This window comes from Lampetra planeri, unplaced genomic scaffold, assembly GCF_965212315.1.
Source record: "Lampetra planeri unplaced genomic scaffold, kcLamPlan1.2.h2 scaffold_2026, whole genome shotgun sequence".
Classification (NCBI taxonomy): Eukaryota; Metazoa; Chordata; class Hyperoartia; order Petromyzontiformes; family Petromyzontidae; genus Lampetra; species Lampetra planeri.
In genome coordinates, this window is record NW_027614782.1 from 8,152 (window position 1) to 21,765 (window position 13,614).

Here is a 13,614-nt window from a genome sequence, read left to right on the forward strand (position 1 = left end):
ACAGAGGCCATAGTCGTATTTGAATCTGCTTTCCAGTTGTTCAATCTAGATCCTTGGGAGTGCAGCAGTTGTGTTTTCCCATTCAAACGAAACCAATCAGTGAGTGAAGGTTTAAATCTGGTTTGTCCCTGCTCGCTTGCCGTCCTGCGGCTCAGCCAGCTGCCGCCAGCCGCTCTGCTGCCGCCCCTCCTCGCTGAGTTTCACTCGGCTGATGTGGAGGTAAACATGTCTGTCAGCGGAGGAGGTCCAAGAGGGTTTTATTTTAACACAGTCCTTTCCCTGGCCCGCTCGTTGGCCGCCCAGCACCCAGCACCGGTGGAAAAGGTGAGGGGCAAGCGTTCCGCATCATAAGAAGCGTTTGTATATCAGTAGCTAGCAGGAGTGACGCTAAGCAACAGTGTGGTTGAGGGCGGAACGCAGCAGCTCCGCTTCCGCACCGGAGGCGGCTGCGGTTCTTCTCATCGCTGGTGTGTCAGTGAAGCCAACGTTTGACAGGTGTGTCTGCGTTCTTAATCACCAGCCACTTCCCTCTTTCCACGAGAGAAGTGACCGCAGAAGAAAGTGGCCTCGCTTTTTCCATATTTCAATTTGACTGCATCGAGCAGCACTGCGGTCAAACAGGTTTTATGAGCCCGATGGATGAGAGCGGCGTCACAGGTGCTCTGACACCGAGATGGGCTGCTGCTGACCGGCCACAGCCTCCAGGGCGTCCCCGTTCCAGAAAGCAAGTTTAGTGACCAACGTGAATTTGTTCATCCTAAAATGAAGGAAAATTCCTGATGTTTTTCAATTCGTTTTATCATGTAAACTGACAGAAATCAAACCAAGTGCATGAAATAAAGGAAAATTGTTGATGCTTCTGTTCATGCAAACTGACCTAAATCAAAGCAGATGTCTTTAAAGTTCCGTTGTTTGAATTTGATTTATCAGTAAGTCTGAAATAAAGACGATTCTGGAGAGTTTTCCTCATTTCAGGATTTTCACACAGCTGGGATTTTCCTCAACTGGGGGAAGTGAGCTGAATATATGGGAGGGAAAGAAAGATGTTTACAGAACATCCCAGTTTTGGTCCCAGTGTGGTCTTAAAAAAGATAAGGTTTGTGTTAACCAAATACATGAACTTGCTACGATAAAATCTCAATTGATGTGACCCGTCTGTAAATGATGAAACCAGTGTGCACAAAAAGATGTACAGTTTACTATGAACTGTTGACCATTCCCAACCTTTGACCCCTAATGATGGATGATGTTTGGCTTTGAGGTCGTGAAGCTACAATGTATGTGCCCACTGGAGGTCCGAGGGGTGTTCACCCTCGACGTGCGCCGCAGAGATGCTGTGATGGCCCTGGCTGTGTTTCTGGTGGAGTCCGGCCTACAGGTGGGTGGTGGTCATGTGGCTGTCAGCACTTTATAGGATCTGTAAGCTGCAGCAGCAGGTAATGCGTGACCTGGTGGAATTAACCCGCTTTTGTTACCAGCCTCTCACAGCACGCCACCTTTATCGCCATAAGCTCTTTCCCATAATCTGATTAAATAGCCGATTGTGCGAGCAGCGTCCCTGGCATCTCATTATGTAGAGATAATAGTTTTACTTTTACTTTTCACTCTTACACTATTAGTATAATTTCTAATTCAGATATGCTTCAGTGTTGGAATCTAATAAAACTCCCATTAATGATTTGAGACAAAGTGTGCTTGTTTTGTGGTGTGTGTAATGATTTGCTTCACACTTGCAGCACAAAGACACGATTGTTTCCTACTTGCTGAGCCTTTTGAGAGGGCTGCCGTGCATCCAGTGGATCGAAGAGAGCTCAGGAAAGAAGGGAAAGGGTAGGAACAACCCTCTTTCCTCTTAAAACTGTGTGTTTCGCTCGCTATTGTTGGCTGTCGTTTATTGTTAAAAAGCTTCTTCACTGGACTTGTAGAACTTAAAAAAATACATACATTTTTATTGTGCCATTGCTTGAAGGTTTAATTGTGCTGTTGTCAACTCTTCAGAGTATCTCCCAGTTGCAGAAAACTTCAGCTTCTGTTTAGTGACTCTTTTGGCAGATGTGGCTCAGAGGGACCCAGAGTCCAGACAGGAGGTCAGTTTCAGGAAATGGTTCGCAGCATATGTTTTTCCTTTTTGTTTCTCAATCACACTGACAATCACACAAATTCCTGATCACATCGCTGAAATAGTCATCTTTATTTTGTCATTGAAACTGAATCTGCTGTTTGCTGGGGGTCCCAGGACCTCCCCAGTTACACAGCTCCTGCTTTAGAGAGATAGAAGCTTTGTGACACGGCTTTTGAAGCAGAAGTCTTCTACTGTATTCAATCACTTATCTGCTGTGCTGTCCACATCATCTGTGTCCACCTTCGCCAGCCCCCCAACAGAGAAAACTAGGGCTGGGACACAGCTCGAAGACAAAGCTGATTTATTAATGTATAATGTATTAAGTCTCTTTGCAGGTACGTGTTCTCTTACTGTTTCCGTCTCTATCCTCACCAGATACTGAGCACCATCATGGATGTCATGCAGACATTGCAGGAGATGTGTCAAACGCCTGATAGTCATGACAGAGGTATACACACACACACACACACACACACACACACACACTATATTGCCAAACGTATTCACTCACATATGAATTGAAGTGACATCCCATTCTTCATTCATTCTCCTTCCCTTTCCTTAATATGACGTCAGTCCCACCTTTGCACAAACATGTGTGAGGTCATACACTGAAGGCCCTGCTCTCAGTCTGTGCTCTAATTCCTCCCAAAGGTGCTCTGTCGCGTTGAGGTCAGGACTCTGTGCAGGCCAGGTTCAACCAACTCTGAACTCTCTCATCCATGTTTTTATGGACCTTGCTTTGTGCAATGATGCACTGGTGGCATGTTTTACACCACTGCCTCTGACGCTTTGTATCAATCACCTGTAAATTAAAATAACTTTTTTGTCAAAATCACACTGAAAATGATTTGAATTATAACAATTAAACATAGACTTGAATAACCTGAGGAGATTGTCACTCTATCTCTCTCTCTCTCTCCCCACTAGTCCACCTGTGCAGGTATACTGTGCCCAGCCTACTCGGCATGACGCGAGCGTTTGGCCGCTACAGCAACACAGATGAGGCGCTGTTGTCCAAGTTGTTCCCCAAAGAGTCCCCCAAGGCTCGCTGCGTCACAGAGGAAACAGAAGGAGTCCGGCGCAGATCCTTCAATGACTTCCGATCCATCTTGCCTTCATCACTTCTGACAGTGTATCAGAGTGACACACTGCGTCGACGCACCGGGACAACCCTGGACCCCTCTCTGCAGGTGTGTGTATGCTTAGAAACATGTCTGCATGTTTTTCTCACTAACATTTGATTTTATTCAACTCTCGTAGGTCTGTGCAGATCCAGGCGGCCACTCACCCTGCTCCCCTACAGGCCCGCAGTATGTTGAAGGTAAAAAAACAAGATGTATGCAAGCTGCTTTCATTACATTATGTACATTTTTAGTACGTAGATACATAGGTTTTTAGTACATAAGTACAGCTGTCACACCCAGTGATACATGGTCGTATGAGTTCTTTATGTCCTCTGCGCCCGTTCGTTTCAGGAGCCTACTTCCCAGACAGCAGCGCAGTTGATCCCGACCACTATTTCTCGACCGTCAGCTCCAGTTTCTCTGTGTCTCCTCTTTTCCTGGGAGCTGCAGAGAATGAGGTTGAAGTGCCTGTGGATCTGCTCCGACAGCTCCTCAGCATGGTGCAGTGTTCATGTTTAGCGTACTGATGCGTCCTGTCTTCACAGCATCTTCTTTGTCCTCACCTGTGTGTCTTGTGCACATCCAGGTGAAGACATTTGTCTCAGACTCCTTTTTGAAAATGCTCAACGAGGTTATTGCTGAAGTCACGGAGGTAAGAACACAGTCTCTGCATCAAGTGAAGTGCTTTTCAAGGTGTCCCAGTGTATGATCCTTCCTTATTGTGTCTTCTGTGTGTGTGTTAAGTCTAATCCTGGAATCAAGCTCTGTTACAAAACCTTCAGTGACCCTCTCTATGTGTGTGTGTTCAAAATGCTGCGCGACACACTATACTACATGAAAGGTAAAACCGCTTATTTGTCCTCTCATTCATATGTAGTGAGTATTTTAAAATGTTGACACTCTCTTCCTCATGACCCTTCCTGTGTCTCAGCCTTGCAGCCGGCTTACGTGCGGGAGGTGCATGACTTTGTACTCGAACAATTCAGCAGCAGTCAGTCGGAGCTGCAGCGGGTACTTCATGACGCTGGGGGGTTGCCCGGGGAACAGAGCCCCCTCAAGCTGCGTTGCCAAGCCAATGCTGCCTGCGTGGACCTCATGGTGTGGGCCATTAAAGATGAGCAAGGTAATCGATAGGAGCGGCGTGTGGAAATGGTTTGTCCTGGTCACGTCTCTCTTTTATGCTGATGACTGTTTTCCCCTCCAGGAGCTGAGAATTTGTGCACCAAACTGTCAGAAAAGCTCCAGTCAAAAACCTCCAGTAAAGTCATCATCGCTCACATGCCCCTGCTCATCTGCTGCCTTCAGGTACAATAAATAGAGTATGACATACATGACATTCACACAGAGAAGAGAAACATCACATACCCATTGTGGATGAAAGCACCTGGGGAAGACTTTGGAGACAGAGATTCCCGTCTTATAAAGGTCTGGATGGTCACAGCAGCCTGAAATATCCTCATGTTCTGGCAAAGTACATCCCCACCAGATTATAAAAACTGGATGGAATTTATGACAGAAATAACGTCATAGGAACAGATGGTGAGAATTAATAACAACAGGGGAGAACAGAGGGGGCCATGGGACTGTTTTTTTTCTCTGCCGGCTGGTGAGAACAGCAGGACATGAGTCGAGGAGATGGTACAGCCTTGACTGGATTTTCACTGTCCATGTTAAGTTCTAACATGGACAGTCTCACCAGGGACTCAATGTAACCCCCCTCTGACTGAGCTTTCAGAATGTGGAAAATGAAAAAGGAGTGAAAACCCGAAAACTAAAGAGAAACGTCACCCATGGTTATAATTATTAGTTCTCTTACTGAGGCACACTGTTGTTCTGCAGGTTCTGTTTGTTGTTGTCTTCCATTATCAGCTGTAGAAATGTGTCTGCCCCTCTGTCGTAGGGCCTGGGTCGTCTGTGTGAAAGGTTTCCAGTAGTGGCTCACTCTGCAACAACCTCGCTCAGGGATTTCCTGGTGGTTCCCTCCCCTGTTCTAATAAAACTCTACAAGTATCACAGTCAGTACAGCACAGGTATGTGGTGACTGCCATCTGGAAGCTGATTTAGAAAAAAAATCTGAGTGGCTGATACTGACTAAATCGACTAAGACACAAAGTACTCTCGATGCCCGATGTGGTTCGTCAGGCATCCAGATAGAGTCGAGCACAGACCATCAGATGCCTGATGATCCCGTGACAAATGTGCAACAGGAACTGTGTCATTGTCACATTTGTCTCTCGTTTACTATTGATCTGCACAGACTGTTCACTGGAGGGCAGCTAACACACAAAGACAACTGGAAATTCAATCCAGGTTACTGATTGTCCTCTGCTCTCCTCCATCGGCTGTCTCCACACTATTCATGTCATTTATGTTCTCATTCTTAAAGGTACCGGAGAAATAAGGATCAACGTGACCAACGAGCATTCTCAGTCCACATTCAACATTCTGTCCAACAGGAAGGACCAGCCGTCCATGTACGAGCAGCTCAGAGACATTTCCATCGACAACATCTGCAGGTCAGACACAAGAAACACCGTACCATGCACCTTCTGAAAGCCTTATCATTGAATCTGACTTTGGATTTGAATCTGCTCCAGGTGTCTGAAGGCCGGGCTGACCATGGACCACGTCATAGTAGAAGCCTTTCTGGCTAGTCTGTCCAACCGGCTTTACATTTCCCAGGAGAATGACAAGTGAGCAACACGGGCTTGAACAGAGGCTCTGTGAGCGTCAAAGAGTCAGCTTGAATGTTCAGCACTTGTCAAACACCTGGTCTCTGTGCAGGGACGCGCATCTGATTCCAGATCACACCATTCGAGCTCTGGGCCACATTGCCGTGGCTCTGAGAGACACTCCTAAAGTCATGGAGCACATCCTACAAATCCTACAGCAAAAGTTCTGCCAGCCTCCATCACAGCTGGATGTTCTCATCATCGACCAGCTGGGCTGCATGGTCATCACAGGAAATGTGAGTTCTTGTTCTTGTTTGCAACTTCCTGTCCACAGCTTGGACAACTCAGAAAACAACTTCAGACAGCAACTGGAGCACTAATGTCCTGACTTCATTCAATCTTCTGGGGAGGAATGAGCACCTGTGTCAGTGTTTCTGAACCATCAGTCTGGTTCACTGCAGTGCTACTGACGGCATTTTACAAATGGATGAACAGACCAGAATGGATTTGGTGAAAGCAAACTGACGTGTTCACAACACGTGCAGATGAGGTGGAGGGATTGGTGGGAGAGGCGACTGTGCCCCTTCTAAAAGTTACTATTGATGCATGTGTGTATGTCATCGTTGGTCCCAGTGTATCTTTGGCTGTAGCTCGTGTCATAGGCTGTAGGCTATATTTAAGAGTACCAGTACCGATCGTATGTGTGTGTCCCTTATCAGACAGGGAATGCATTGACTGGACCGGTGTGATTGTTCAGATGTCAGTTGGTTGACTAAATGGAAATAAAGTGCAGGTTTGCAAAGTGGCTGACACGCAGTTATTAGTTTTTGTTTGTTATGTTTTCTTTGTTTTTTTTATGTCACATTCAAAAATGACACTGAATGCTGGGAAATATAATGTAAGTGACATACGTCATTGTCGACTAAAACCAGTGCTCATCAAGATGTGTATTTGTCTTGTAGCAATACATCTATCAGGAGGTGTGGAACTTGTTCCAGCAGATCAGTGTGAAGGCCAGTTCGGTGGTCTACTCAGCCACCAAAGACTACAGAGACCACGGTTACAGGTGAGAGTACAAACGGCTGCTGCTGAAAATGAAGCAGGAAAACGTGAAGAAGCCCAGCAGAACTTTAATGTGGATACATCTGCTACACTGGGGTGTTCCATGATATCAGTCCTGTGATCTCAATCTAAATGAGCGGCTCCTGTGCTCCCTCTCCTCCTAAGGCACTGCTCTCTGGCAGTGATCAATGCTCTGGCCAACATTGCTGCCAACCTGCAGGGGGAGCAGCTGGTGGATGAGCTAATGGTAAATCTCTTGGAGCTGTTTGTCCAACTGGGCCTGGAAGGAAAGCGAGCCAGTGAGAGGGCCTCAGACAAGGGACCAGCTCTGAAAGTATGTCTCTGAAAGTTTTTTTTAATCATGGAGACGTTTGATGCTTTCTGAAGTTCTGGCTCTTGATCTCCTGTAGGCATCGAGCAGTGCTGGAAACCTTGGCGTCCTCATTCCAGTGATTGCTGTGGTGAGAATCTTACCATTTTCAATGAGGGTTTGTGGTAAAACAACAAAAACCCTGGCGTTAAATAATCTACATGAGGATGTGAGGTCTTCTTGATGCAGGTGGACTCGTAGTTAGTCTGTAACAAAATGAGCAAATATTGACCCTGTCGGGTGCGGGACAAACATCTGTGGCTCCCATTCATTGCTGATTACTGTGGTTTTAATCTGCCTTTCCCCTAAGACTTCAAGCTTTCTTACTTGCGTAATGAGAAGTACCATTTTTATTGTACCGCTGAGATCGAAGCTGTTTTCTTTTAACTGACATAGTCATTAGATGTTCACATACGTTTTATCTTTTACTGCAACCTACTCATACAGACTTCCACACAAATTGTTGTCTTTTGTGTATTACTATAAAATAATTTATTGCATTTATTTCTGTTTGTCGGTAATTGTTAGAGTGCACCTATGACACTTATGTAATGTCGTTTTTGAGGACATTTGTCCGCTTACCACATTGCAAAAGATAAAACATTGACAGACAGATGATAACAAGCATTCACTCAGTCACTCAGATCATTTGAGATTGAGTAAAGCTTTCAACTGATCAGTAAGAAGCAATGTGCACCCAAAGGCTCAGTCACTTCTGGACCAAAGAAAGGAATTTGTTTGTTTTTGTGTTTAAACCACCAACGTTAAAAGCAGCATTGTTTTTACATACATGATACATTAAACTGATCAGTGCTGCAAAAGTCTTGAAAACAAAGTCTAGTTCTGTGACGGGTCGACCACTCGGCCCATAAACACAAGGCAGTCTGTGCGGTGTTCATAGATCAGGAAAAGGAAGGGATGGTCCACGGTGAATCGGATCTGAGAGGAGAGGGGCATGAACCCCACCTGGGTCAGAGCAGCTGCCTCGGTCCCCTCTTCGTTCACTGTGATGGTTCCCTGGTGCTTCAGCTGGTGGGGGAGAGGAGGTCCTCGTTTTGAAATGGATTTTTATAAACAAGTGATACAGATCCAGTGAATCTTCTCATGACTCATGTCATATCCCGGCTGTGCTTACCCAGTTCATGGCAACCTTCTCTGAGGTCATTCCGGTGAAGTCTCCACTCTGCTGGAACAAGTCAGTGAGACCCATCTCCTTCAGATTGTCAATCAGGTCATAGTTGTGCTCCAGTTTGAAGCGAGGTAACACCACCTCTCGAGTCCTGAGGGGGAGGCATCAAACAGTCCCTAAATTGTCATAGAACTAGCAAACCGTTACTATGTTGAACCCCTTTTGACAAAGGATGTAATTTAGAAACCGTTTTATTCCAGTAGGACTGATGACATTTTGTTGGCAGGAGGCTGCTGACCTGTTTGTCATGTTTTTGAGCCACTTGTTGACAACAGTGGGGGAGATCTCCTGTTCCAAGTTCCTCATGCCAGTAATCTTCCTCGGCAGGGCGATGAGCATGCTAATTTTTCCTGAATAGGGGAGCTGAAAGCAGCATCGCAGTTGTCATGCTTGCGGGTACATGTGTTGCAAATGGGCAGACCCATGTGCCGCCACCCACCTGTAGGACGTCACACTCCAGTTCGTGGTCAGCAGCAGCCAGGAAGTTCCCTTTGTTGGACATCATTGGCACACGTACGTTTTTCTTTTCACTAACACGGAAGTTGCGGTAGTGAGTCATTTCTTTGGGAAATTTCTGCTCCCATGTACCTGTTTATTTAAACAGTCTGTTATATGACATGTGTCCACACAACAGGCACGTTTACACCATTTGGATGTGTCTCAATCTTCACCTACCTTTGAAGTACAGGTAGTTGAGCAGCATCAGCGCCATGTTTGGGTCCACGCTCTTGAGTGGTTCCCTGATTAACCCCTTTGTCAGCTTCAGGATGCGACGGTTAGCCTTACCCAAGAAGGCCGGGTCACTGAAGTCCACTGACTGGGGCTCTGCAAAGTAATAAGCCTTGGTCTCCGCACGGAACGCGTCGTTCACCGAGATGTCCTTCTTCACATAGACGTCATTTACAGAGTGCAGCGTGTACCCAAAGTTTCTCCGGAAGAGCCTGTGCGTCAACTTCCTGAAGAGCTTGTGAACCGTCGTGTTGTCATAGTGACTGCTTGCATTGACAAACTCTGTGAATCCCAGAGCTCTGTAGATCTGTTCATGGGTTCCATGTCCTGCTCCTAAAGACATCATCCCCATTGCAATTGAGATCCCAGCAGGTGCGAGCAGTATGTTGTCGCTCTGGTTGACATCGTTACGAAGACTTCGATAGAGGTTAAAGCCAAAACGGGCGTTGACGATGTTGAGGCGTTGAAGGCGAGACCGACCGTGGAAAAGCCGCAGGAGTCTGGCACGGCGAATCTTTGGGTCAGAGGGCTCTGCAAAAATATCAATGTCTGGGGGCGGTGTGGCGATCTCATCTATCTCATCGCCTTCACTGAAAAACATTACAGACTGATCATTCAGCTGTTCCCACCTTGAATCACTGTCTGAACCTCTTTTACTGATAATTTTTTTTACTGACATTTTATTACAAAGACCTTTATCAAGTGAACGATACTCACAGGTAGTCATCACTGCCGGCAGCCAGAATCTTATCAAAGTCAATGTAGTCCTCGTCCTCAAAGCCGTCAAACACCAGGTCATTGGTGACAGTGTTCTCCTTGTGGAACTGCAAGGGGATGGCCTCCATATCTACTACCCCGTCACCTTCTAAGCCTCTGGCGTCCAGTTTTTGTTCGGTAAAGTGCGAACCAAGGTCTTTGATCCCGGCTTGGGTTGGAGTGACCAGCAGACAGGCCACACAAAAGGCTGCAGTTACCCACATCCTGACGGTCGAGGCTAGGAAAGAACATTTAGAAGCTCTCATAGACACTTTGTATAACTGTGTTGACTTGGTCATGGTGCAGCAGTAAAGTGTCTGTTGGATGGTTTCAAATCGCAGGCGCAGCCAGTACAAGGGTCTTACCTTCAATGTGGGCTGGTGGGAAATGCTGCCTTGTGTTTTGTGACTCTGAGCAAAGAATTGAATACAAAACTGAACTTTGACGTGGGCTCCTCCTGAGCAAATAGACCAGATCAAACAGACCCCAAAGTGCTGTGACCACAATCTTTAACTCTTGGCGATTCCGCTAGTGAGTAAAAAGCACAAAAAAAGGAGATGTAGATGTGGTTATTTTATCTTTTTTTTGTTTCCAGTATTTGTATCAGAGTTTTATCAACGAACAGAATTGATATAATTTAATATAACATTGTTGTTCCATGCATTTTGTGGTTGTGTGATTGACAGTTGACCAGACGGCTTCCGCCAATCAAGGAGGCTAAGCCCCGCCTCCAGAAGCTGTTTCGTGACTTCTGGTTGTATTCTGTGGTCATGGGCTTTGCTGTGGAGGGATCAGGTAAGATGAAGAGTTATGTGACTGTGTGAAGGTTAAAAATACATCATAAATCCACAGAGTATTATAGGGAGCTAACACTGAAACATGCACCTTTTGTTAAAGAGCTGAAAACCTTGTCATATCTGAAGATATCCTGCCACCTTTGATTGTGCTTCAACATTGGTTAGGGTTTTCACAGTCTTTTCACAGTCATTAGAAACGTCGAAAAAATAACTATCACAACTATCGGTTGATCTTAATTTTACCACAGTTTGTCGTTAGTCACGTCAGTTGTAGTTAAAAATAATTGGACACATGGATTCATAGTTTCACAGTCTTTCAGAGTACGGTCATAAAACACTGCATCAGACACATGAAAGGTTTTTGTGTTGATTCCTTCCTGCTCAGGTAAAAATGTGATGTGATATCAGTAACACATTGATGTTGTATCATTGTCGTCTTTTCAGGGCTCTGGCCGGAGGAGTGGTATGAAGGGGTTTGTGAGATTGCCACCAAGTCACCTCTTCTCACCTTCCCCAGTGGAGAACCCCTCCGCTCGGAGCTGCAGTACAACTCTGCTCTGAAAAATGACACAGTCACACCGGTAGTGTTGGTTTTTGAGTTTGATAGCTACTTCTCAAGCCTGAGAAGTAGCAGTGTGTGTGTGTGCGTGTGTGTCGATGTTGGCTCAGAGATTTAGTAATGTTATTGTGCTCCAGGCCGAGTTGAACGATTTGCGGGCGACCATCAGTAATCTCCTCGACCCAACCCCTGAGGGCTCTGCCCTCATTAACAAGCTTGATTTCGCCATGTCCACGTACCTGCTCTCAGTCTACAGATTAGAATACATGAGGTGGGCTCCATCACACTCAGTTTCAGCTCCTGTAATTGACTCCAGTCGCCTTATGACACTTGAAGTCTCCCTCTTTAATTTGCACTCTGTTAGGATGCTGCGATCCAATGATCCTGACAGATTTCAGGTCATGTTCCGGTACTTTGAAGACAAAGCCATCCAGAAAGACAAATCTGGTGAGGGCCTTACGTCTCTACACCATCTTATTTCTTGTGCCATTTACTCAGTTTTCTCCCTTTCATGTCCTCAGGCATGATGCAGTGTATTATTTGTGTTGGCGATAAGGTGTTTGACGTCTTCCTTCAGATGATGGCAGAAAAGGTCGGTGCCACTTTGGGTGGGGTTTATGTGTGTGTGTATATACATTTATGTGTGTATATATGTATTTTCGTTTTTTGTTTTTTTTTCAGCCAAAGACAAAAGAGCATGAGGAAGAGCTGGAGCAACATGCACAATTCTTATTGATTAACTTTAACCACACCACAAACGGATCCGCAGAGTGGCGGACAAATATCTTTCTGGGTTGGCTGAGACGTAAGTGTTGACCCCCTCCGGTAGGTGTGAGTGCTTCAGGCATTTTATCAGTGAATGAAATAGGGTTGTTTTTTCACTTGGAACAGATTTCCTCATCTGCTTTGGAATGGCCGTGTGTTGAAGACCATGTTGGACATTTTGCAGACGCTCTCTCTGTCACTAAGCGCTGTACGTATTCGTGGAGGGTGAATGCAAACTGGGCTCGGTTGTTGACTGGAACATGCAGCGGGGGGGGATCAGGAATACTCTAATCAGACTACTGTAGGTTGTGTTGAAAGCCTCAGTTGCACCAAATCTTTTCCTCTGTTCGTTCAGGACATCCACAAGGACCAGCCATACTATGACATTCCAGACACTCCCTACAGGATCACTGTTCCAGATACATGTGAGGCTCGAGAGGTGAGTTGGGGCTGTTATGACAGTCATGGCCACTAGAGGACAGCACAGTATTGGATAAAGACACGCTTAACCATGCAACACTGCCATTGTCAGGATAGATATGCATGGAATGTTTTCATTATTTCTAATGTAATATTGATGCCTCACAGTAATGAAAAGTTTAAGCTCCAGTTGTACCAGGTTCTCTGTGTGGCATGGGCAAATTCTCCCTGTATGTGTGTTTGCATTCTGCTGGGAATTAACACTCCTGTCAGTGGTAGAGCAAACTTAAGTCTTAATCAGTGTTCTTCTACACACCTGTCCATTCTTAATCATTTCCATTTTTTCCTCTATTTTATATTTATATATAAACATTCTTATGTCCTCCTAGAGCATTGTGAAGGACTTTGCTGCTCGCTGTGGTGAGATCCTGAAAGAAGCGATGAAATGGGCTCCGTCAGTGACAAAGTCTCATCTACAGGCCAGTCTGTTTCATGTTGACCCGAACTACGCATTTCTTTCAAAAATGAAACATCTTTGAAACATCAAGTCTTTGAAAGTCCCTCTAGTGTTTGGCTGCAGCCTTAAGCTGGATTCATGAGGCATGATGCCCTACCCCATCATGAGCATTTACTCTTCTGCATCTGTTTGCGCTGAATCCCTCCATGTGTTTATTTTTTTACAGTTCTCAGTGTTTTTGTTGTGTAGTTCAAGAAATGGCCCCTGAAAGTGAAGATACTTTAAATGAGCAGCCAGATGTCCATTTTCATCCATGCTCACATGTGTCCTGTTGTGTGTTGTGCAGGAGTACCTGAACAAGTATCAGAACTGGCTTTCTGGCTTGTCGCAGCACACAGGCCTGGCCATGGCCACCGAGAGCATACTGCACTTTGCAGGCTACAACAGACAGAGTACCACACTCGGCGTGAGTCTCACATGCAGGCCGCAAACGTCTGCACACAAACCCTATTTAATTCCGTCACTTAAAACCAGTGACAAGTCAGGAATTCTCTGGAATTTTTTACCCTTCAATTTAGCCTGGTCAAAG

General features: G+C 45.6%; 2 protein-coding genes across 2 annotated transcripts; one reads left to right on the top strand and one right to left on the bottom strand.

The window, feature by feature from the left end:
* Positions 1-225: 225 nt before the first annotated feature.
* Positions 226-13,517, top strand: LOC144740292 (phosphatidylinositol 4-kinase alpha-like; the record flags this gene model as incomplete). The annotated part of the gene is given in 30 exon segments (XM_078623165.1): positions 226-324; positions 1,262-1,378; positions 1,737-1,830; positions 1,999-2,087; positions 2,498-2,570; positions 3,053-3,315; positions 3,386-3,446; positions 3,601-3,749; positions 3,836-3,901; positions 3,994-4,090; positions 4,181-4,372; positions 4,454-4,554; positions 5,150-5,279; positions 5,636-5,765; positions 5,847-5,942; positions 6,034-6,217; positions 6,884-6,987; positions 7,149-7,317; positions 7,394-7,444; positions 10,714-10,822; positions 11,269-11,405; positions 11,521-11,654; positions 11,748-11,830; positions 11,905-11,975; positions 12,065-12,131; positions 12,134-12,188; positions 12,275-12,356; positions 12,504-12,587; positions 12,958-13,047; positions 13,372-13,517. Coding segments are annotated over 30 exon segments (3,323 nt in total), but the record flags the coding sequence as incomplete, so codon positions are not given.
* Positions 8,191-10,251, bottom strand: SERPIND1 (serpin family D member 1). Its single transcript, XM_078623166.1, has 6 exons — positions 9,989-10,251; positions 9,218-9,861; positions 8,982-9,130; positions 8,781-8,905; positions 8,489-8,633; positions 8,191-8,382 (listed from the first exon to the last, which is right to left on the bottom strand). Exons 1-6 carry the CDS (start codon positions 10,249-10,251, stop codon positions 8,191-8,193), a joined length of 1,518 nt encoding a protein of 505 aa, XP_078479292.1.
* Positions 13,518-13,614: the final 97 nt, after the last annotated feature.

What these genes read in the sequence shown, in the direction of transcription:
- SERPIND1 (XM_078623166.1), bottom strand. Translation starts at nt 10,251, where the DNA reads ATGTGGGTAACTGCAGCCTTTTGTGTGGCCTGTCTGCTGGTCACTCCA. An exon ending in TGGAGTGTGACGTCCTACAG is followed by an intron (nt 8,906 to 8,981) that starts GTGGGTGGCGGC and finishes TGCTGCTTTCAG; the next exon opens with CTCCCCTATTCAGGAAAAAT. An exon ending in AGAAGGTTGCCATGAACTGG is followed by an intron (nt 8,383 to 8,488) that starts GTAAGCACAGCC and finishes CTCCCCCACCAG; the next exon opens with CTGAAGCACCAGGGAACCAT.